Source organism: Lichenostomus cassidix, chromosome 10 (assembly GCF_008360975.1).
Source record: "Lichenostomus cassidix isolate B80296 chromosome 10, HeHo_3.0, whole genome shotgun sequence".
NCBI lineage: Eukaryota > Metazoa > Chordata > Aves > Passeriformes > Meliphagidae > Lichenostomus > Lichenostomus cassidix.
The window spans coordinates 13058072-13081503 of NC_139491.1; the positions used below are offsets into that span (position 1 = coordinate 13058072).

At 37.9% G+C, this 23432-nt stretch overlaps 2 protein-coding genes across 7 annotated transcripts in view; one reads left to right on the top strand and one right to left on the bottom strand.

Annotated features, from left to right (window-relative positions):
• TEX9 (testis expressed 9) lies at window positions 1–21172 on the top strand. Of its 5 annotated transcripts, none has more exons than XM_085070705.1 (12): window positions 1–145; window positions 233–318; window positions 1167–1230; window positions 2376–2446; window positions 6070–6118; window positions 7057–7142; window positions 8035–8213; window positions 12117–12199; window positions 14512–14685; window positions 18490–18624; window positions 19115–19249; window positions 20889–21172. In XM_085070705.1, exons 1-12 carry the CDS (start codon window positions 101–103, stop codon window positions 20964–20966), a joined length of 1185 nt encoding a protein of 394 aa, XP_084926831.1. In that variant the 5' UTR covers window positions 1–100; the 3' UTR covers window positions 20967–21172. The 5 variants fall into 5 exon arrangements, with proteins under 5 accessions (XP_084926831.1, XP_084926832.1, XP_084926836.1 ...); XM_085070706.1 differs by having other exon boundaries at window positions 86–109; XM_085070710.1 differs by lacking the exons at window positions 1–145; window positions 233–318 and adding an exon at window positions 415–838.
• The window catches only part of MNS1 (meiosis specific nuclear structural 1), a 21041-nt gene continuing 5757 nt past the window's right edge, over window positions 8149–23432 (bottom strand). The window contains exons 9-10 of one of the 2 annotated variants that reach the window (XM_085070703.1): window positions 22208–22280; window positions 8149–8276 (exon numbers count right to left, since the gene is read on the bottom strand). In XM_085070703.1, coding sequence (XP_084926829.1) covers window positions 8167–8276; window positions 22208–22280 — 183 coding nt within the window. In that variant the 3' untranslated portion in view covers window positions 8149–8166. Of the gene's footprint in view, window positions 8277–21966; window positions 22281–23432 lie in introns of those variants that run through there. The other variant, XM_085070704.1, reaches the window with a different exon arrangement.

Below are 23432 nucleotides of genomic sequence, written 5' to 3' on the forward strand. Positions count from 1 at the left end.
GAGGGGAGGAGAGAGGGAACGAGGGAGGGAAGGAGCGGGGGCGGGCGGCCGCCGGTTGCCCGGGCGAAGGCGACGCCACAGCGGCCTCAGCGCGGACAAAATGTCGGCGGTCGGTGCGGCCCGGCGGGGCGGAGAGCTGCCCGGGGTAAGGCGGCGGCTCGGGCTGGGCTCGGAGCCGGGGCAGCGGGGCAGTGCCGAGCCCGCCCCGCTCACTATCGCGTCCTCCCCGCAGGTGCGGAGAGCGGCCGGCAGCCTCCAAGCGTTCCCGGAGCCCGGCGCGCTGAACGCAGCATGGCTGGCCCAGGAGGAGCAGTACAAGTAAGGAGGCCCTGCCCGGCGGGAGGGGCGCTCAGTCGGTTCCTGTGCCCAGTCGGTGCCCGTGCCCAGTCGGTGCCTGTGCCCGAGTGCCGCGGCTCGGTCCCCGCAGAGGGGATGGCTCTGCCCGGGCCGCGGGACAGCGCCCAGCGCCGCTGCACACCGCCGCCTCGGGCAGGCTCTAGGCCCCGACATGAGGCTTTTCTGCACTTCGAACGCTGACTTTAGTTCAAAATTGTGACTATATAAAAGGTTAAGCATGTTCAAAACAGCTTAAAAGCTGCAGAGGGTTTAAATGGAAGCCCTGGCGCCGTTAGCTGTTAATGCTCAGCCCCTGTGAATGGTGAGGGCACAGGGAGCCACGTCTCAACTCTGGAGCTCTATGTGAACATGCAGAACACCACACCACTGTAACCTGCACATCCATATAGCAACACACCTTTAATTACATGATACCAATGGAGTCTTATTACATGATACCAATTGACTCCTTCCCCAAGCTCTGCTGCTGGGTATACTGAAGGTAAGGACTGTGGTAAACATGGAAAACCTTTAGGAAATAATGACATACATGTATTAAAAAATTGCATGTCCAAAAACAAGGACATCCTTCAGCTCTCACAATTATAGTCTCAGCCTTGCTGTTTAATGGGTATATGTGTTTTATTACTATTGATTTGGCCGAAACATGGGAAATTGTTGAAACATAACTTTGTTAATACCCTGAAGTGTATTCAGCATTCCTTTGTAGAAATCATTAAAATTTCACTTAGTTCAGGCAATAATACTGTCGTGCTCACATTTATTCCTTTTAAATCTTCCATAAACTCAGTGACAAACACTCTTTTCAGGCGACTGAATGCAGAATTAGAAGCCAAAACAGAAAAACTGGTGCGTCAGGCTGAAGAACTAATGGTAAGTTATGAAGACTGTTTCGTAATTTAGTCTAGATTCACTTGTACCCAGGGTTGAGCTTCAAAAGAAATTTAGACCATGACTACTAAAACTATGTTGCTTTCAAATGCAAGGTAATTGCTTTTCAAAGTTGTAAACTTGTACTAAAAACACATTCAAAAATAGTTTCTATATAATTTCATCAAGTAGGTGTTCACACAGATGCACACAGTATTTGTACACATACATACGTAAAACCACATAAAAACTTGTTTAGTTGTTTAAGAAAGGTATCTGTAGGAGGTTTTATGCCTCAAATACTAAAAATTAATATTTGAAGACCAGATACTGTTACAATAACCTCCTAGTGAAATAGGATCTACATTGTTCAAGCTGAAAGAGATACAAAGAATAAGCAACATAAATAGAAAACATAAACTCAGTAAGAAGGAAACTTTCTCAAAACAGAGAAAGTTTCTGTTTCTTGCCTGTATTATCATTTAACATTGGTGTGGCTGTGTACCAGATAGAGTCAAGATTTTATATGAAAATTGGACAAATTAATAAAAAGGGAATGGGGCAGGTATGGTTTATACCCAAAACAGTTTGGAGTAGGTATTAGGAATACTTATCTTAAATACACTTATTCAAATAAACAAGACCTAAAAAGCAGATTACTAAGTATTCTGGAAAGCTGAACTTGTATGCACTTTTCCTACTGTTGAAATTTCAATTTTATGGCCTGTGAAAACATATTCTTCTCTTGAGCAGTGACAAGCTGAGGCTAAATGCTTGGCATTTGAACAGGAGCAGATGAAACGGCCAAAATAGCATCTAGTCTCTTTCCTTTAGAAAACAGCAACAACAAAATGACTGTTTTTTTCTTCTCTAAATATAGCAGAAGATGAAATATTCTTAGGACACTTAATATACCACATGGCACTGCCAGATTGCACAGATATACATTTAACAACAAAATAGCAACTGCATTTTCATTTTTAGACATCTTTTCCTGTGTTTCAAAAGTTCTTTTCCAGAGTAGACTATAGTTTCCATTGTTTTCCATGGTAGTTACTGTGATTTGTGATTTACGAATAGGTGTAATTCATCTCTAATGGATTATATTCCCCCAAAATCAACTACTTCTTTTCCTTTTTCTAATGAAGAAAGGCCAACTGAAGATACTATCTCAGCCAGCTTCAGTACAGAGTAAGTCACCTGAAGATGACAGACAGAGGTATGTGCTTTATAACTGCTGTGCATAATTGGTGGGGAACCTCACACTGATCCTGTATTCCCTAACTTGTGTCCTAATCATGCTCCTGTTTTATCTGACTTTGCTGCATAGTGGGTTGGTGGAATTTTACATTTTTCCCTATTATTTAAAAAACAAAAGTGATACAAGCAAGTGTTGTTCCTTGTTATTTCACTGAAGGCTTGATTTTGCTGGAATGTTCTATCTAGGATTTTAAGTAGTACTGGTCTTTGTAAAAGAGCAAGGTAAGGTAACAGGTTTCTTTGCAGTACCAAACAGTAGGCACTTGGCACTGGATGGTTTTTAACTGTTCAGCTGACAAAGTGAAGGAATAGATACTGGTTCACATTTAACTTGGCATAAATGTTCCTGGGACAGGAAATGCCTGATGTTGATGAACAAACACAAAACCCTAAGACAGGCAAACATTGAGCTGCCACCCTCTGGAATGTGGATACCATTACAGTGCTGGGGCCCACATGCCTTTGGCCTGGATGAACACAGCCTGTGTGTTCAAACCTCTCAGCTCTGCAGTGGGGACATGGCTGGATTCCCTTAGTCTTTCAGGGGCATTATTATTTCCTTAGTTGTTCCAGGGTTTGGATATTGATAGTATGGGAAACAGGTGAATTTAAGGTAGACTAATACCCAGTTTATCAAGGATCTGATCTGTAGGTTCCTAAATTTGTGATTCCACTAATCTGGGTAAGAAAAATATAGAAACAGACTACAAGATAATTCAAATGTTAATCTACAGTTTTAACAGTACATATGAAAGTCTGATAAAGATGATAAAATAGTTACTTTTGTGTAGAATAAAAGCAAAGACATTAAGGAGTTTTTCTGAAAGTGAAAGGGGTTTTCAGTAGACAAAAAGGTGACAGTCCCTGATAGAAGCCTGACTACCAGCAAAAGTTTGCTACTACAATTAAAATGATTCCTGAGCTCTTTTAAGGCATAGCTGATGGAGTGAGGGGCAAGTAATTTAACGTGTGTTATCAATCAGTATAATGCTTTTTAAACAAATACTGGATCTCACTTTAGTTTTATGTTCTGTTAGATGGATTTTGAACGTTAGACAGAAAATTTTTAAGAATTTCAAACTGGAGTTGAGTTTTAGGGCTGCTTTATTAAGAAATGTGATTAGAGGATTCAGCCCCACAAAGGGAATTAATGGTTTTAAAAGTACACATTAGAAATAAATTGAAGTATTAGAAAAGTTAAAAAACACCCCAAAAATGGCAATTAGCATGTCAGGAATATCAGTTGATCTCTGAATTACCAACATAAATTAAAACGTCTTAAAACAACCACAGTCTGTGTTCTGGTAAACATTTATGTGAGAGAAGATCAGAAATCCCATGCTGTAGTGAAAAAAATCAGAAATGTGTGCTAAGAATTAGGCACACTGATTATCCATGAGTGAACATTGGGGCCATTCAATTAGATTAGTTCCAAGTATTTAATATTTAATTAAAAATTATTTTCATTCTAAATTGTGCAAGCAGATAGGCCTTAAATTTAAAGGAAGCACTTGGGATGTTTTTGAAATATCTTGCTGAAATTTCTGTTGATTCCTTTAAGGAGAGTGTACAGTAAAGCAACTGGAAAGAAAGGGAGGAACCGAAGCAAAGAGGTGGTATCAAGGGAAAAAAATGACAGGTTGAAAGGAAAAAGCAAATGAGTAAGCAAAGCAGAAAAAAAGACAACAAATATTTAAATCACTCGCCAAGCCAGCTTGTATTTAAAATGAAGTCGTGTCGGAGTTGGTGCAGCATATTTTCTGCAGGGCAATCTGAATCAGTGATACCCAGAGCAGCTGCGGTGATGCGCACTGCACGGAGCCTTTGTTTACCCTTTCCCGCAGCCATGGCCGCGCTGGGCAGAGGCAGCGGCAGCGGCGCGCATGGGCAGCAGGGCCGGCTGGGCACAAAGCAATGCCTGCCGCGGGCACTGCGGCGCGGAGCTGCGCGGGGTGCGGAGCTGCCAGCCTGAGAGCCGTTCACTGGCATTGCGCCTCCCGTGCGGCCACAGCGCTGCTGAGCGGGCGGGGATAGTGAGGTGTGGATGGAGAACGAGAAAGGAACCCTTAGGGTTAAACAAGTGGGAGAATTTGCGATGCATGAGGTTGAGGGTTTTGTTTTGCTTTGTTCGTGTTTGGATTTTTTTCTCTCTCTTTTTTTTAAGGTGACCCTAAGACAACAGATACAGTAGGAACAAATTAGCTTATTGAGGGAAAGAACATCTTTGTTTACTTGAGTATAGAGCGTGTTGTATTTTAGTATTTTTCAGAATAACATATAACTGCTATTTCTGTGGCAGCAAATCCTCACCTTCTGCATGCTCCTAGAGCTAACCAATGGGGAGGAAGCTTGGGGAAAATAGGGTAAATAGACAAAAACTAATCATCCTATTCTTGAAGTCTGTTGCCAGCCACACACAGATGATTTCTCCAGGTTTTTTTGGGGGCGTTGGTTTTTTTTGGGTTTTTTTTTTTTTTTTGGACTAGTAAAATACGGAGCTTTGTGGAGATAATTCTTGTTGATGAATGTCTGTGAAATTTTTAAAGGCAAGATGTAAACATTTGCTCAAATCAGCCTGGCAATAAAATTAGGTGACTTGATGAGCCAGAAATTTAAATTTTATTCAAAATCTTTTATAAGCCAGCATTTTAATTGAAGTAAAATATTTTAAAGGGTAGTAAAAAAGTCGCCTTTCATTGCAATAATTGACACTCACATAAGCAATTTTGAAAGCAAAGTATTTTTTATATATATATATATATATATATATGACAAGAAATTTGACCTGATTAGTACACAGCATGCTAAACTGTCTGCTTATTTTCAACTGACTTGAAAAATAATCATTTAACCTGAAATTCACTTACTAAGAAGCAGTTTTCAGCCAAAGAAGCAGACAAGAAGCTGCTTTTTTTTTATTCCTGGTTTTATTCCCCATCTGTAAAATGGATACCATATTTATAATAGTTATTTCAGAGAAAATTCCATGAGGCTTATTTTATAAATTGCTCCACCTCATATTCCTCTGATAGTCTTTGTCTGTTGACTTGACAGCAGTCAGTCTGACCCTGCTAGGACAGGTGGAGCTACCTCCTGTAGGATGTGGAGTACAGTGGTTATATCTTCATTTTGTATGAGTTCAGGGGTTTGTGTGCCAGGTAGGTGTGTAACCCAGTGAGCTGCTGGCAGTCTTTGGTAATGGATTGTCCTGGAGAGGCTGTAACTTTCTGCTGACTGGCTGAGTACTCCTGGTACAGGGAATCGTGGATCTAATAAGCCAGTCGCCTGAATTCCAGGAGACAAGATCAGGATTCTAGTACATAAGTAGTGTTGTATTAGATACCATAGACTCACCAGGTGATTTGGGTAGCAAATGAGGTAGACTGGACAGACAGAGAATGAGACTGAATTTATGCTTGAATTTAGCATATGTTCTCATCTTAGCTATATTGTTTATTCTAGACATATGAAATGTTATTCTCCCGATTCTGATGGGGGAGTTTATTTTAATTGCAAAGTGTTTATTATAAATGTTCAGTAAAACCTTTTTTCTTTTTCTTTTTTTTTTTTTTTGGCCTCCAGATGTTCCCCCTGTCCCGAAGTTTCATCTCTCACAGACTCACATGCTAAGGTATCAAAACTATCTTGATTAATTTCTTTTAAAACATCATTTCAATAATGTAATGACTCATGGTTTTGAGGCTACACTGGGGACTTGCATGGGTGGCAAGCCAAAGGGAAGCAATGCCCAAAGCAGTGCTGCAGGGACAGGGCTCCTCAGTGCCACTGGTGGTTAAGTGGACTTACATCATGTTTAATTTTTGTATTCTGTTTTCTCTTCAGCATTGAGAGAAACGTTGTGTTTTGAACATCCAACTAAGAATTCCAAGTGCAAAATATTAGAACGTAATTAATTTCTCACTTTCTTCCCTCCCTCACCTGTATAATACTAAAGGCAGTGCTAGTGTTTTTTAGATGTAATACTAAACAAGTAGAGTAACTGAATTTAGAAAATACAATGGAAAAAGGAGATTAGGAACAATCTCAATAGTCTCTAATTACAATGGTATTGAAACTTTTGTGAGGTGAGCTGAAGCTTCTAAAATACCATCTGCAGTTATGTATCAGAGTACAGTAGAAAACACTCTAAATTTTTAAGAATATTTGGGTGAAAGTAACAGAAATGTTATTATATTTTCCTTCAACAAAGACTTCATAAGATTAAAAAAAATACATAAAATACCGTATTTTTGAAGGATAGGTGACAGTCCCATAATTAATACCTTGATGACAGCCTTGCATGTGCATAGATTTGTTACAAGCATGTGTGGATAAACTCCCACAGGCCAATGACTATTGGATGTATTACAGTTAAGGCACACAGACATAGAAGTTACAAGCTAAAGATGAGTGCAAATAAAATTGAGAAGTTGACATTTTGAAAGTTTGAAAAGCATACTTTGAAAACTATCCTTGAGTATGGATATATGAAGAAGGAAAAAAAGACACTAGAAAAAAGTATTTCCTAACTAATAATAATAATCCACTACTTTCTGAAAAAACTTTTAGGTAGAAAACAAGAAGAAATTTCCTTCTGTGCCCACAGCTCAGAATAGACCACACTCTGCAAGTACGGGAAAAAGAACAACTTCAAGGTATATCAGACTTCTCTTTTGGTTTGTCATGAAATATTTTAGTAGATATTTTTGTCTATCAAGTTATTTTATAGGTGTATTCTTTTGTATTTATACAAATAAATGTATCAAACTTTTGGTCCTCCTCAATCAGCTCCACCACGTGGCTAGCTCCGTTTACTTGCACCAAAAATTATCAGTGTGCAGATACAGAGCCTGTGGGGCAAACCCAGAGTTGTGGGAGAAGGAAGCTAGAAGGAGTTTGGAGGCTGCACTGGAATGAGAATATATTGGAATAAGAACTTAGGAGCTTCAGATCCTGTGAGAACTAATATCACCTTTTTGTAAGAGAAAGCTGAGGAGATACCTAGGGTAGGTGATGTGTTGCCCTGGGTTTTGGTTTTATGAAAACGATGATACACAGCTTCTAGGATCAGTGAAGTTTCCTTGGCTGGACATAAAGATGTAGAAATTGTGGTAAGGTAGGAGTACAGGCAGGGGGACCAGAGTTCTACAAGTTAATGTGGTGGGGGGTGGGAAGAGCCAAAATTAAACCAAAGAGAGTAGCCAAAGCCAATAGAACATTCCTCTGTTTCTTTGCTTTACTCTGATTTAGTTATGGATTTGTTGGTTGAGAAGACCCTGTCAGAATCTTCTCCATAGAAAATGTTAGTGGTTTGTCTCCCTTCTACATTATAGTGTGTAAAATCCTGTAATTATTTATGTGGAATATGGCAAAGGTATCTTACAGAAAGAAAATGAGAAATTGCCATTGCACCTTTCGTATGAATGCAGGTAATGAAATTGCATTAGGTAAATTACTGTACACTATTAAAAACAGAAAATACCAGAAAACATTTTATAAAAATACAATGTATTATAAATTTAAAATCTAGGGTTTTCATTTTTTTAGTTCAAAAATAAGAAACATGGAAGTACAAAGTCCTGATGGTGTTGCAGTACTGGAAGATTGCATAGGTTTTTCTTTAACAAAAACAATAAGCAAAGTTGAAGAAAAACTAAAGAAAGGAGTCTTACCAGACTGTCAAGATGATGATATTATGCCAAGGGCTGGAAATGAAATGGGAGCAGGTAAGTTTCCTTCCATGGTTAGTACCTTTATTCTTGCTTCATGACTCTTAGAAATGGGTTTTGCTGGGGAGAGACAAAAGGAGTTTCTGTAAAAATTACAGGGAAGATTCTAAAGCCTTTGAGTTAAACAAAAAGGGAAAGAAGGTTTTCCTCTTCACATAGTCCTAGAGGAAGATCAGGTCACATATTAATGATTATGTGGAAAAGTGATTTTTTTTTATCTTCTTTTCCACCTTCGTTGGGAGGTATATGGATGGTTACATGTGTTAAGTGTATTGTATAAGTTTGATTCATTGCACTGAGGAAACAGAAGTACACGATGCTAAGCTTGTTTTTCCAAAAAGATGAGCTTCAGTCTTTGCACAGACTCTGATTTTAGAGGCAAAAGCCCTTCCTCAGACCTGTGCTGTGGATCTTAGCAAGTGGCTAAAACGAGGTAATGTTTCAGCTACAGTGCTTGAATTAGAATCCTGTAGATATTTTCCCACTCCAAATGGTGTGTTTATGTCTGTCCTAGAAACAGAACAGGAAAGGGATTGCAGCATTTGCCAGCAAGGCTAAAGGCATGACGCACATCTGTCTTTTTGGCTCTGGTGTGATAAAAGTGAGTTTGTGTAGTGCCTTACAATGCTGAAGTGAGCATAAAGTCAGAGCTTTGCCGCAGTAGCACCAAGTGCCTGTGCCCTCTTCTTTTAATCTAACAGCTTGATGTCAACAAGCATGCCAACATAGAAATAGCTTGGTTTCTAACCTCATGCAATTCTGTGCACATCTTCTGTTACCAAGTCTCCCTAAACAGATCCTCAGATAACTTTTTTTATGGTTTTTTCCCTGAACCAAAAGAAATTGCTTTGGCTTGCATTGGAAACTTATACCAAATGAATTCAAGGCAACTCAAGAAGAGTTATTACTGGTGCCTTGTAATCAGGGATCAAAGGCATGTATTAGAGTATTGAGGATTGTTTCTGTAACTTCAGTGATGAAATAAAAATCTTCTGGATTGATTTTTGGATTTTAAATTTGATACTATCTGTTCAGAACACTCTGCCTCCTTAATATGGTAAATAAGCTATTGCAGAGCATTGCAGCAGTGTCAGACTCCCAGAACAGTTAGGGTGTTCATAGGGATGCAGACACAGGTATTAAGCAGGCCCTGTTAGAGAGAGGGCTCATCCCTAGGTGGGAATCTCCAGTAAGGGATTCCTTAGGCCTGTGTGCCTGTGCCCACCTGTTTAGGCCAATGTGCTGGTAAAGTTCTACAGCACTGTTCTTTCCATGAGCTTCTTGCAGCACTCTTCCAGGAATTGGGTTCCCTGGATTTCATGATCACAGATTACCACAGTGCAGCCATTTTTCTGCCAAGACAGTAGCTTAGACATTATTTTAGTCTAGGACTGGTTTTGTGGGTTGCAATTTAACTCTGCAATAACCAGCAATGATAGAAGCCCACAGACATGGAGAAGGCTGAACATGAGGCTGTATTTTTATCTAATATACCCTCACACATATGCATAAAATATCTGAATACATTGTTGAACTTCATGTTAATATTCAGCTTATCTCAAGAATTCAATACATCTGTTCTTTCTTATAGGCTATCAGAGTCTCTCAGGTATCCTTTTCTTGTTTACCAGTCCCTAAATCATTGGTTACTTTATTATCTAAGACGATTCTATGAAGTGATACTCCCTCTTATCAGCCTCATCAGGTGATTAAAATTGACCAGTTAGGAAGCTAATTGTTTAATTATCTTTACCCCTTGTCAGAATTCAAATTATTCAGATCACAGGCACCTCCCAAGACTGATCTGGTTGTAGTTGTGCACTTGAATTTTCACAAGTTTTACTAGTAAGTGCTCTTAATGACACACAGCTGAATAAGACAGCAGTTGTCTGTGGACTAATAACTGAGTAAAAGAGGAAACAAAATGGTAAAAAGAACCAGTTTTTACAGGTAGTGCTATAGCCCTAGAAGAATCTGTTATGGACCTTACATTGTTCATGAGAGCTGAATGATAGCTGGTAAAGAAATCTGTCTATGAAACAACATTTTAGGGAGTTAAAACTGATCCTGAAGTATTGAAAAAAAATCTCAAAATACTGAGTTAGGCGATGGAGCCCAAGTTTATATTCTGTATAAAAGAGTGCAGAGTAACACTGACAAAACACAGCTATCCAATCCCACCTACTACACAACTCCAGTAACACCTACTACTGAGCTGGATTTACCTTAATTAGTGATAACTAAACAGTTTCCAAAAGCATAATATTATTGCCTGTTCACAATGGAAAAGGCAAGTTAAGTTTTAGAAACCCTTCAGAAGATAAAACAGAATATTGTGCTGTTACCATTATGTTATTATATAATTGATGCTACCCTGTCTTGAGTATGGCACAGAGTTCTGCACACCCCATCTCAAATCCTGGATGTAGAACTAGCAGAGATTCAGTTCAGAGTGTACAGTGCAATTAGAAGTGTAGAACAGCTTGAATTTGAATCTTCAGTTTGAAAACAAAACAATTAAAGGCAATATGAAAGATCTGTAATGCAAACAGTAATGGTAAAGGGAAAGCTGTCTTTCTCTAATGCAAACACCAGTAAATGCCACATTAAATTGGATTTAAAGTAAGCTATACAAAGTGCTTCTCTTTCACATAATGCATAATTTAATTAGCCAGCTCATTGCCACAGGCTATTGTAAATGCCAAACTACAATATGTTTTATGAGGAAAATCAAACAACTTAATAGTATAGAAGTACCTGAAAGGGGATTAAACATAAAGGTTTCATTATGGTCTCCATCTTGATAGCCACTAGTTACCAGAAGCTAGCAGGGATATAACAGGAGGAATAAAAGTCAGTCTGTATCTTATTTTTTTCATGGTGTTTTCCTAAATCCTGCTTATTATTGGCCACTGTAGAGTTAGAGCTTAAGCTGCAATTGATGAGGGAGGGCAGGTGAAATGAAAAGAATTCCTGTTACAGCAAATGGACACATGTACCCATCCATCCCTCCCCTCATAGATCCTGATACTCCTCCTCCATTTTACTCTTTTCCTCTTGTAACTACTGTGAATAATGATTATTCCTGTACTAGTCAACTTGATCCTCTGACTGTTTCTGTGCCTTATGCCTGTGAAAGTTCAGGGGAAGTTCCTTGTGAATGATCTGGGGAACAGGAAGTAAAAGGACAGACAGCTTTTTTTTGTCATGCCAGTCCATTTCTTAGCTGTCCAAGAGCAAGAAAGTATTTTGTTTGGAAAAAACATCTGATTAAATGGATTTAATTTTAAACTATTAATTGAAGAATGTTAGCAGTACTTTAAAAAAAGTGCATATGGTATTTACCTATTAGGAGAGATTGAATTCCTTGTCGTGCACAGTTGACAATTCTGCATTGAATGCAATTCTGCATTGAATTCCTTGTCGTGCACAGTTGACAATTATGTTAGCTGTAACTACAGAAGTTGCAGCTGCAGCTGGATTGCAATGTAGACATGCCCTACAATATCATTTTCTTAACTTCAGGCTGAAGAAGTGCTGTCATGTACAGCATGGTATGATGCAAGTTTTCAGTAAGTTTCAATTTTGAGAGTTATGAATCTTTTACATTTTAAAGATGTCAAGTTCAGTCATTAAAAGGAAAAAATGTATACAAAGCTTTGCCTAAGAATGAGAGACCTGCAACATTTTTTTAGAAACCTGAGTTTTATTTCCCTATTTTTCTTCAGTAATTATAAACAATATAATGTGTTTCTAAATACAAGAAGATGAAAGTGAATTCTTGCATAATTTTTTTGCATTGAATGATGAGTACTTTATATGGGTGTTTATTAAATGTAAAAGTACATTAAATGTACTTTAATGACTATACATATGAAATGTAACCTTTTATGTTCACAGAAGCTCAAATTAGATTTCTTAAGGCAAAGTTACGTGTAACACAGGAAGACCTGGCAAATGTAGTGTTTGAATGCAGAAAAAAGGTAAGAGATTAATTTTTTTTTATCTATAGAAATTGAGTAGGTTCCTCTTTAACAAATAGTCATAAAACAGAATTCTCTCAACATCTCCTTTTCAAGTTTTAAGAGTTAATGCTCTATTTTTTAAAAATACCCTACAAATATAGAGTAAGGGATTGTAATTCCTGTATAAGTTGTGATCTTGGGCTAAACGCTTGCAAAGTGCGTTTAATGGAAAAGAGTATGAGGCAGAAAAGAACCACTGGGAATGAAGACATGCCTCAGCTGTAGGAGCACTGTGGTGCTACAAAGTCCCAAACCATCACTGCTGGGAAGGACAGCAGAGCCTGAGAAAAAGGAGGAAGAAACAGTAGCTGTGAAATACAGATTTTGGTGTACAGAGGGAAGGCAAGTGGTGCCCAGAGCCAGGTGCTGGGATGAGATGGATGCTTAGGGGTAGAATGAGAAATGGAAGAGAAAGAAATACATTCAGGTGCTTTTGGTGTCATCAGTGGATCAAAGTGTGGAAAGAACTTCCATTTTAAGTGGAATATTATAATCAAAACAGATATTAGACTTTCTGTGTTCTCAAGGGTACATTCAATGCAGAGGACAATGTTTGGAATTACATATTTGGGCAGATCAGTCTGAACTTAAGGCATTGTGAAGCTACACTGATATTTCACTGTTAGAATGCTCAAGTGAGTTGGATGATCTGCACTGTCTGGCAGTATATTTTAAAGTGATGCTCAAACAGCTCTTGAACTGGTAAAACCTTAAGTAGTTCATATCTGTCTGCCAGAGAGATCACTTCTTATTCATGTATTTGTAATTAAGCAAGGTTTTTGAACTAACTTTCCATTTTACATAACTGGATTATTTTTAGTTGTAGTCTCTTAACTTCAGAATGCTTTTTTCCACCTATTCCCCAGGCCCAGATGTGATGATGATATTAAGAACATATAGCAAAACACATATATATTTTCTTACAAGCTTTTAATTTAGCATTAGGGAGCAGGATGATATTAAAAGAGATTTTTGAGATAAGTATGTGAAGAAAATCTTTAGAAGTAATTAGATTTGGATATTTTATATCTGTATTTTATTTTCATCAACACAGGTGCTTCTGCTTTTCAGTACTTTTATGCTGTTACCAGAAGAAGGTTGTTAGATTTGAAAAACATTTTCATTTTCAAATCAATTATAATTTTGTCAGTAGCTATTGAACTTCATCATTCAATGCTGAAACCTCTGCAGAATTCAGTTACTGTAGCAGATGACAGAAGACAACCTTGTACTTATTCTTGTCCTGCTCCCTTAGCATTTTGCATGTAAATGTATCATTCTAGGTTCTAGTTCCTCTGGTGTGAAAATAACTTTATTACATTCAGAAGGTCACAAAAATTTCATTTTGACAAAGCCTTGAGATAGATTCTGGGTTTGGTTCCAATTCACAGTCCCAATTGTTATAAGGAAGCAGTAACTCTGTTTAAATATGAAGAAGTGGGAGTTTCTGAGGTGCATGGAGTCATGTGAAGCTTAGGATGAAGCACACAGATTTCCCAGGTGGGAAGCTTGGATTCCAGGGGGCTGAGAGAACAGCAGAGAGAGACTTTTTACACAGAAAATTCCTTACAGAAAATTTCTCTACGTGCCTTGGTTTCTTTTTCTTAAAGAAAAGCAGGGCATAATGTGTTTCTGAAATAATCTACATTAGTATTCACTTACGAAGTTTGAAAGGTTATAAAAGAAAAATGCCTTGAATTATAATGCTTAATGTGGGATGTAATTGCCAGTAGGTCATGAATCTAATACAGGATTCACTTCATGTTAAGAGAATCTTAAATTTGAATACTTGATGTATCCTGGATCATTAGCTTGCTTTTAAGTCAAAACCACATAATATCCTAAAATATAATGGATTGGTTTATCAGTAATTATATTCTCTTCTTTTTCCCATAATTTTTCCTAATGTGTGCATTTAGCTATTCTCACAAAAATGTCACAAAATATCTACGTGTCACTGTTACCCATATTATCCTATAACATTTTAATTACTTTCAAAACCTTTGAGCTATGAGAAATGTTTTACATACTGCTACAAGAGAGTTTCAAGTAAAAGACTGCAGAAAATTAAATGAGAAAAGTGTTACTGGTTTTTCAATTATTATTTTGGTAAAATGGTGTTTTGTTTTCTTAGTCTTACTTGTTGCTATTTCTAGATCTGCAGCACATATATTCTTACTGCCTTTTATTTACAAGACATTATTACTGCATTACTCTCCTGCTTCCTTGCAATAGTTTAGTTGGTTTTTTTTCTAATTACTGTCATACAGGATGATGAAAATCAGAATTTAGAAACTCGGCTTAAAGATACTGAAGAAGAAAACACAAGACTGCAACGAACAATCAGTCTGCAGCAGTCTCAGATTGAGAAGTACAAAACGTTGTCACAAGAAGCAAACAAAAAAACTGAAAGGTTACAACAAGAGGTCACTGCACTAGAAAAGGTATTGCAGATATTAGTCTTACTTATCTCAAAAAAGGGAAAAAACCCACTTCAGAATTACCCTCTGTTCCCTGATGGATTGATAGAGCCATATCCAGTGATCTAGTTAGTGTTTCAATGTCTCCTAATAGGTTTATAAATTTTTTCAAATGGCCTAATAATTTTTTTGAAGGAAGAAATAATATATTTTGCTAACTGCTTTTCTTCTGCTTCTACAATCATATATTTCTGTGTTTTAAAATTAAATTCCTATGTAAAAGACCCACAAGAGACAAAGCTACCTTTTCTCAGAAACTACTGTCAAATTTAAAAAGGAATCCTGAGAAATACAAGGAAATTCCATTTCTTAAGTTTTAATGACAATTTTTTAAAAATTGCTTCTGTAAATTCTATTGTAAACTGCAGAACCTAATGCACATTGTTTTAAAAAGCACCTGCAGTTTATATTAGTATCTTCTGCAGGTAGACGAAGGGATGTCTTTGGACTGTAGACAAGCAGGCACTCCAGTGTGGAAGAATGCAAGTGATGGTGGCTCTTGCTGTCCCACACACACAGTGGTGCCTTGCCTGGTGCAGCAGATGGCTGCAGACACAGCTTTGTTTGTTTGGAACTTAATCTTAAGGGCAGCATGTGTTTTTCTTTAATTACTCAGAGCCAGAGAGGTTGACTTGGAAACCGTGTAATACATATAGTATTGTGTAGTACATGTGATAAAACCAGGTTAATGTTTCAGTTAAAAATTTGGGGGAAACAGAACTACTCAGCCTAACAAATTCTCGTTATACTTCTGTGAAATCATACTATGGATTTGTGTGGGCATGCTTGTATCTTAATGTTGTGTCGTTCTGGCATTTTAAAACTAACACGGTATTTGTGTTCTTTTTATGTAGAGGTTTTAAGTTCCCTTACACTGATTGGGATTCTGTCAGAAAAAATATTCTGTACTAGTGTTTAGTAATCTCACAGTAAACAGGGCCTAGAGATTTACAGTCACTTAGTCCCTTCTCTTAAGGCAAGACAGAGCAAATTGTATTCAGACCATCCTGGGCATAAATTTGTTTAATCTGTTTAACCTTAAAGCCTTCTGGATGGGCAGTTTCCACCATTTCCTTGCACACAGTCACAGTCAGAAAGTACTTAGGAAATGGGATGAAAAAGTTTATTCACTTCCTCTGTACAGGTACCATATCCAGAACATGGTCACTTCCCTCACTGGTCTTTGCTTTGGATTTACCACCCTCAATTGCTTCAATTATTCCTCACAAGGTTGTGTTTTCTAGAATTTGTCAGGTTACCAGTCAGTCACGATAATGAAAAATGCTGGTAATTCTTCAAAGTACTAAAACTGGAAAAAAAGCAAGTATATGTAATGAAAGGTTCTCTGCTAATTCAGAAGTTATTTTACATGTTTTTTCTGCTGTAAGAAATTAGCTAACTGCAAAAACCATGCATGTAAAAATAATTTTGCCGTAACTGCTTAAATCTCCTGTGGGTTTAGGAGTCTGAAAACTGTTCTACTTTTTAGGTATAAAGTATTATTCAACACTATTTAATTAATGTAATGTAGATCAATTCTAGACATATTTAAAAGCAATTTCCTGTGAACACAGGTGTGAATTGGTGCTACTGTGCTGCTAAACTCTCAAGACTCATGCTTTCAATCTAGAAAAGGTTTTCTGTATGGCTGAGAGAGCACAAATTTACCTCTGATTTTGGGGCTTCTATTACTTTTTCTGTTGTTGCCATGTAGATGATGGTAGAAAAAGGCTATGATACCTGCATCCCTAAACTTCCTTATATTATCAACAGTAACTTCATTAATCTTCCAGGTACTTTTTGTATGTGCCTAGGCAAAGATTCTCACCGGCTTTTCACAATTTACCTGAAACATGGTAACTACTTTGTTAATTTTAGATTTCATTCTTTTGGTGTTTGGTCTCTGTAAACTTTTCTGCTGCTGCACCCACCTAAGGCAGCTGAATTCTGATGCTCCCAGAAACTTCCATCCTTTTATTTCTAGCATTCCAATTTTTTTTCTGTCTAGTTGATATAATAATGCTGTCACCTCTCCCATCTCTTTTTCACCACTGGTCTACAAGAGCATTCCTTCCTCTCTGTTCTCTCTCACTTGTTCAGCCTGGGTCTAATGTTAGATAGTGGTGAGGGGAGCACCAAAGTTGTTCTATTATTTTTAAGCCTTTGTGCAAGGGTTTATCACTTGCCTTGAAGTGAAGACAGGCTTGCTGTCTCATATGTTTTTTGGGGAGCTCCCTAAAGCTACAAGTGCTGTGTATGCTGCTGCTGGGAGGACAGAAGGCCTGGTGAGGGTTTCTCATGGGCCATCACAGCCCCTGCTGATACTCAAGTGCCTCAGCCATGTCAGAACAGTGGGGAAAATCCAGGAACTGAAACGGGATGCAATTTTAAAACATAGTAGTTTATCTCCCCCCTTTTAGAGAAACATTATATGAGAAAACTAATCCAGCTTTGACTTAAAGTATTGAAGAACTGGCAGAAACCTTGCCTAGTTACTGAATAAAACACTTATTTCAGGCATTTTTAAGATAAAAAACTTGGAGTCAAATATATTTAACAATACATACTCACTGGATGACTTGCAGAAAAATCCTTGATAAGGTATTATGTGTGACAATAATTGTCAAAAATCCCTAAAAGAATTCTTAGAATTCTTTCATTAAATGATCTGATTAGCTGATAAGTAATTTGCATTGCATATAGACTACTTTTTTTGGTCATTAAATGCTTGAGAGACTATATGCCAAAGCTTTTCATATTAATGCAGAATAAAATACATAGCATGAAAGATTTGGTTGTCTTTATTCACAGCTCCATCATCTTGATACAAGAAAAAGAGGTCAATTGGTATGTATTTCTTGGATAAAGGATGTGGAAGTCTTAAGTAACCACCACAGAGCAGGTGTAGAATTGAGAAAATAGAACAATTACTCAGAAATGAGGCAGTCTGAGGGCTGCCTTATTATCAATAAGCTCCCTCTGTACCTTGATTTGGTTGAAAGAATCTTTCTGTGTCTGTTACTAAAAATTTAATACTTTAAAGAAAAAGTCTATTTCTTTTTCATAGAACACAAGATGTGCTCTTTCTGCCAGAATTATTTCTTTAACTTTGTCTGTTATCTATATTCCCTGATCTTTAGTCTCAATATTCTGTTCCTCAACTTGGTCTCTTTCTCTCATTTCCCCACTTACAGCACTATGAAATACTGTCAGCAGAGTCAAGAGACAACTCTTTTGATTGGTGCCATAACACTCGATGAACTATTTTCTGCCAGATGAAATACTTACTACCCTCAGCCATCTTCAGTAGGCTGCTTTAACTTATTAGTGGTAATTGCATATGGTTATCTCTGGGGTAAAGAGGTAAAAGGAACAGGTGGGAAGAAGCAACTGGGAAGATGAGCCACCATTCCAAAATCTGCCACAGGGTGGACGTAGTGATATTTTTTTCCCCTCTTTTTCTGACTGACCACACAAGGTTTTTCAGTCAGTCCTGTGTTCTTACATGATCAGCTTCACAATTATTCCAAGAGAAGTTTAAAACTATTAAAGATGAGAAAGTTCCTTTTTCAAGATTTCAGAGGAAAAGGGGATGTGTTAATGGTAGAATTGTCTTTGAGACAGTATCTGCAGGCCAAAGAAGTCCACAGATTCTTCAGCTGTCAAGGGTGAGCATTGTTGTAAATGTGTTGTCGATACAGGATTCATTAAAACACCATTACCCATGATGTTTGTTTTTATTGTTTTTGTCCTTTGCTTCTTACATAGGAATTGGAGAATTTAAAGCGTGCCCAAAAGCAGACTGCAGCTACTCAGAGTGCAACAGAGGTTCGTTTAAACAGGGCCCTGGAAGAAGTGGAAAAGTATAAAGTGGAGCTGAATAAACTGATGCAAAGCAACAAGGTACAATGGCTTAGGAAAACAGTTTTCAGTCTGTAATCACTCAGTAATGCTAGAATGAGACAAAAAGCTTGATTGACTTTGGAAGGGTTGTTTCTCTCACAAGCAGACCCAAAATTAACTTGGAGGAAGTCACAAAAGGCCTCGATAAGTTATCTTAGATGACACTACTGCAACCTTTGCAGGAGGAAAAAATGTACAGAATGAAGTTAAGCCTTTCTGATTTTCCTCATTTGTGTGAAAATAAGATATTTAGAAAGAGGGAGAAGTACACATATACACCTAATACATACACAGGCAAACCACGGCTCTTAATGCCAAGATTTTCTTTTCTCTTTTAAGGTTTGATGTGGGAGTATTTTAATTAATCCCGTTTCTTTTCAGGAGTGTCATGTGTGGCTACCGTTTGTCATTTTCTTATGTAATGCCAGGTTTCATTAGTTAAAGAACCACTTTCATAATTAATACATTTCTCCTTTTCTTCCCTTGGTAGGATGTAGCTAACCAAGAACTCAAAATGATTGAAGAATTAAAAACAGAAAACAAGAAACTGCAGAAACAAAAAGGAGAGCTAATTACAGGTTTTAAAAAGCAGTTAAAGTTAATTGATATTTTGAAGAGACAAAAGGTAAGGAGCAGAGTATGGGTGCATTTCAGTTAACAGCCTCTAGCTAAATGTGTCTGTTGTCCAGTAAAGTAATCCTGTGAGTTTACATGGAAGGAAATTAAAGTGAGAGGACTGTATACCAAAGATATTGCTGAAATCGAACAATTTTCCACTTACTAGTTCCATCACACCTTTCACTTAAAATCCTTGGGATGTGTGCAGTCATTTGTATCAGTTTTCCTTCTGAGGCTGCATGAGACATGGAGAGCTATGGGCTGCACAGCTGTCTGGACAGGACCTTAACACCACAGAGTAGGTCACCTCCCAATTGCTGACTCTGCTGAATCTCGTGGGATTCATTTTGGGATGCAGTCAATGCACTTCTTGCACTCTCAAACCAAAGCTGTAAGACAGCTAAAACAAGCAATGTATGCTGGCCTGTTAAGCAGACCCCCCCTTTAAGAAGGGCCAGCCCTAGAGATAAGAAAATAGAACATTTTATTTATTCTTTGAGTACTCAGTGATCCCCAGACATTTAGTAAACACTTTTGAAGCTGTTAAGCCCCTAGAGGAAGAATAGTTCTGTGTGAAGTGGCAACTTCAGAGAACAAAATACACACACTTACCCTAAGGACTGGGAATTGCTATATGAAATTGCACCTTTGAATCTGGAGTATCTCCCCAATGCAGGGCAAAGGAGGACAGGTAAGTGGAATAAGAGAAGGCAGGACTGCTTATGCATTTCCAGTGCAAGAGAATTTTTTCTGGCAGTAACAGGATGCAGAAGAGATCCTGGGGATTCATATGACAGCAGCAGTGCTAGCTTAGCCTTTGGCTAGCCCTTCTAGCTCTGCAAGTTTATTTTGAGAATGAAAACTTCACAGCATTCACTCAAAATATGCTCTCATAGATGAGGTAGCTCATTGTCCTCTGGAACATGAATTCACTGAAATGGGTGTCACAGAGCAGCATTTCTGTTTGACTGGGAACCAAACCCATGGTCTCAAATGTCCCAAACTGCATTAAATACACTCTTAAACAATTACAAATGCTGTATCAGAACTGCAGATGGGAGAGGAAACCACTTACCTTTCTTACAAAAAGTGTTACAGAAGAAGGATGCTGTGAGTTTTCCTTTCTGAAGAGACTGTGACTGGAGGAAGGTGGAAGAGACTGAGACTAACTCTGCCCCTTGCAGCTTCTGGCAGAAGGAACTGGGGAAGGGCAGCTGAAACTCACATGGGCTCAATATTCATAATCAGTGGAAGGACTTCAAGTCTGCTTCAAACAGGCCTTTTGTTGAATGAATTAGGAAAACCTGATTTTGGCTATTTGTGTAGTATTTGTGTGGCAGGTTCAGATGCATTGAGCAAACAGCCTGAAGAATGATAGAAGGAAAAAATTCCCCAAAGACATTAAGTATCAAGAGTAGGATGATTTGCTTTGTAATAGCACTAATGTTAAATTGTATATTGATCAGCTTGAAAGAACATGGACCAGTTTTCTTACATGTGTTCTTCAGAAGTCACTAGAGTTGTCAGATTTTCAGGAGCTTCTGTGCTTTATTAAAACCCATAAAGTATCCCAGTTATCCAGAATTTTGGATCAGTCATTCACACTATCTTACCTTCTGCTCTTAAATTTTTTTTCTTCTTTTTAGATGCACATTGAAGCTGCCAAGATGCTTTCTTTTACTGAAGAGGAATTCATGAAAGCCCTTGAGTGGGGAAATTATTGATCCTATTAAATAACTTCTGTTTGAAAGACGAGTCAGATGGTACATTATTTTGAGACTCATATAGAGTCCTTGTTAATAGGTAATAACTATATATCCCACTGAATTGATTTTGTTGATTTTGCTTACGTTTAAATTGCTTAACTTTGTGAGCCTGATAGCTTGTGTTGTAATGTCATATGAAATACAGATTTTTACTTCATTGTCAGGCCAAATTGTCCATTCTGTAATGACCAGAGAAGCACAGACTATGCAAGGAATATTCCAACAAGTGGACTTTGGTATCAGTTTGCTCTGTTTTAGCATTTAAAATTGTACCTTACCTATGGTAATATTCAGACCAAAGAAGTCAGGATTTAGTCTCAGAAAATTCCTTGTTGCAACAGAAATAAATTAACCAGTGATCCAGTTGAGAAGGAAATGTCATGTGCTTTTTAAAACACGTGGTTGGAAAATTGGCCTTGTCTGTTCTCTGTAACAGATCTCCCCTCAAAGCTAGCTGGTCTGGCATCTAATTTAAGCACCAAGAGCTCTTTTATAGAAATGATCATAACTTGTTTTAGCCATTACATCTTAGCCCCTGGCTAGCATAACCATACAAGAGACTTGCCCCTCCTTGTCCAGACTCCACAGTCCCATAGAGCTGTACTGTGTAAAGCTGTTCCTTCCATCAAGGTGAAAATACTAAACCTTTTCCTGGCTATCAGCTGCTGCTCTGGGATACAGTCAGGAGCAATGACATATTCACAGGTGCTCAGAATGGAACAACATTTCTGCTTAAATCCTACCAGTGAAGTACCTCACACCTACCCTGTGGAGATGAGACACAGTACATTTGGATGAGGATTGTAGTAGTGTAATGACGGTAAAGGCACATCTTCCCATTACCTCAGAACTAGTGCATTAGGAGAATCCTGTAGTCCAGACTGGAATGCACATGCTAGCTTAGGTTTCTGCTGCGTTGCTGAAGAAAACATTTCTAACATTGCTACATGACTGAAAATAATTGAGAACTCCAGAACAGTTTATTGGTGAAAAATGCAAGTGCAGCACACACTTATACAAAACTAACTGTGCATCAGTTTAGAACTTCGGTCCTAAAATGAAGACTTTTAATGCTATTAAAAAGAAATTGCTCACTGTTAACAGCAAATGGAAGTTTTCACTGGGAATCAGCTGCCACCTAGTGGTCACGCAGGAGCTGAGCTGGGGGAAGGTTCACCTCTGATCTGAAAGTTCATTACCTCTTCTCTGCTGGTAAGCCAGCCTGAAATCTTCTCCGAGCATGTTAATGTCGTTTTCGTCTTTGAGAATTCCCTGCATTAATGGGAAAGAAATACACATTAGAAGGCAAAATGCAGTAGGGAGATTATGATGGATCTCTGGAATTTTCCATGGAAGCAAATACAGTAGCCGTAATGGTATCCATAATACTGTTAGGTTACCTTTAAAACAAGCCTGAAAAATAAGTCTGAAACCATCACAAAACTTGAATAGGTGAGTTACAAATTAGCGCTAACACAGAGCCACCTCTTTTGTTTTGCCAAAAGACAACATTTAGCTGCATTCTCTTGCTCACAGGAGTGATTGTAGTCAGCACAGCACAGGTGCAGGTTTAATAAAATCAAGCAACTGCAGCGAAAAGAGGCCCTGGCTGGGCTGGGGCTCTGTCTCCACCTTTACCTGTGTTGAAATTAGCTCATACAAAGAAATTACTTGGGAAATCAAGTGATACTGGACAACTTAATCAAAACCTATATTTTTTGGAAGAGAAGCAGGGGCATACAGAAATCTAAATTTCTAATTAATTCTAAATTAATTTTACAACTAAAAATATGTATGACCCACAGAACATACCTTGCAGCATTTAAAAAAGAAGAAAAAATTACAAACTGCATTTATATTGGATAGTTTTTAATTTGGTAGCACTTTGCTATTTAACCATTTTGAGTGAAGTAATGTGATATAGGAGCACCCAACTCAAGAGACAGTGTTGAAGCAGAGAACAGAACCAAGTAGAACATCATACACGGCACATGTGTGAACCTCAGTCACTGAAATTGCCAAGGCTTCCTAGAACAGCAAATTCAAACCCAAAAACTATATAAAAATGTTGTCAATATGAATTACCCTTTAATTAAATCTCCATTAGAAAACAATTCACTCCAAATGTTACAAATTCCTGCACCAATTATCATATGAATATTTGAATAAAAATTAAACTCTGCTCTATTTAATGTTTTCCAGTATTGCAGAATTTCTTTAACAAGTTGGATAATTTCCTCCCTACTGTAAATGCATTTTTACATTCCTAAGACAGCTCTCTGTTCATTTGTGTAGCATTAGGAGTTCTTTCCAATTTTGAAGCTTAATACAAAATAAATCCTAGTTTATTCCTATTGCAATAACTGCTTCCATCTTTTTAACTTTTAAAAACACAGGGAGGAACAGAGCAAGCTCTGAAATGTT

Coding starts and splice junctions, on each gene's coding strand:
- TEX9 (XM_085070705.1), top strand. CDS start 101: ATGTCGGCGGTCGGTGCGGCCCGGCGGGGCGGAGAGCTGCCCGGG. Junction 146..232: donor GGGGCGGAGAGCTGCCCGGG/GTAAGGCGGCGG, acceptor TCCTCCCCGCAG/GTGCGGAGAGCGGCCGGCAG. Junction 8,214..12,116: donor TGGAAATGAAATGGGAGCAG/GTAAGTTTCCTT, acceptor TTATGTTCACAG/AAGCTCAAATTAGATTTCTT.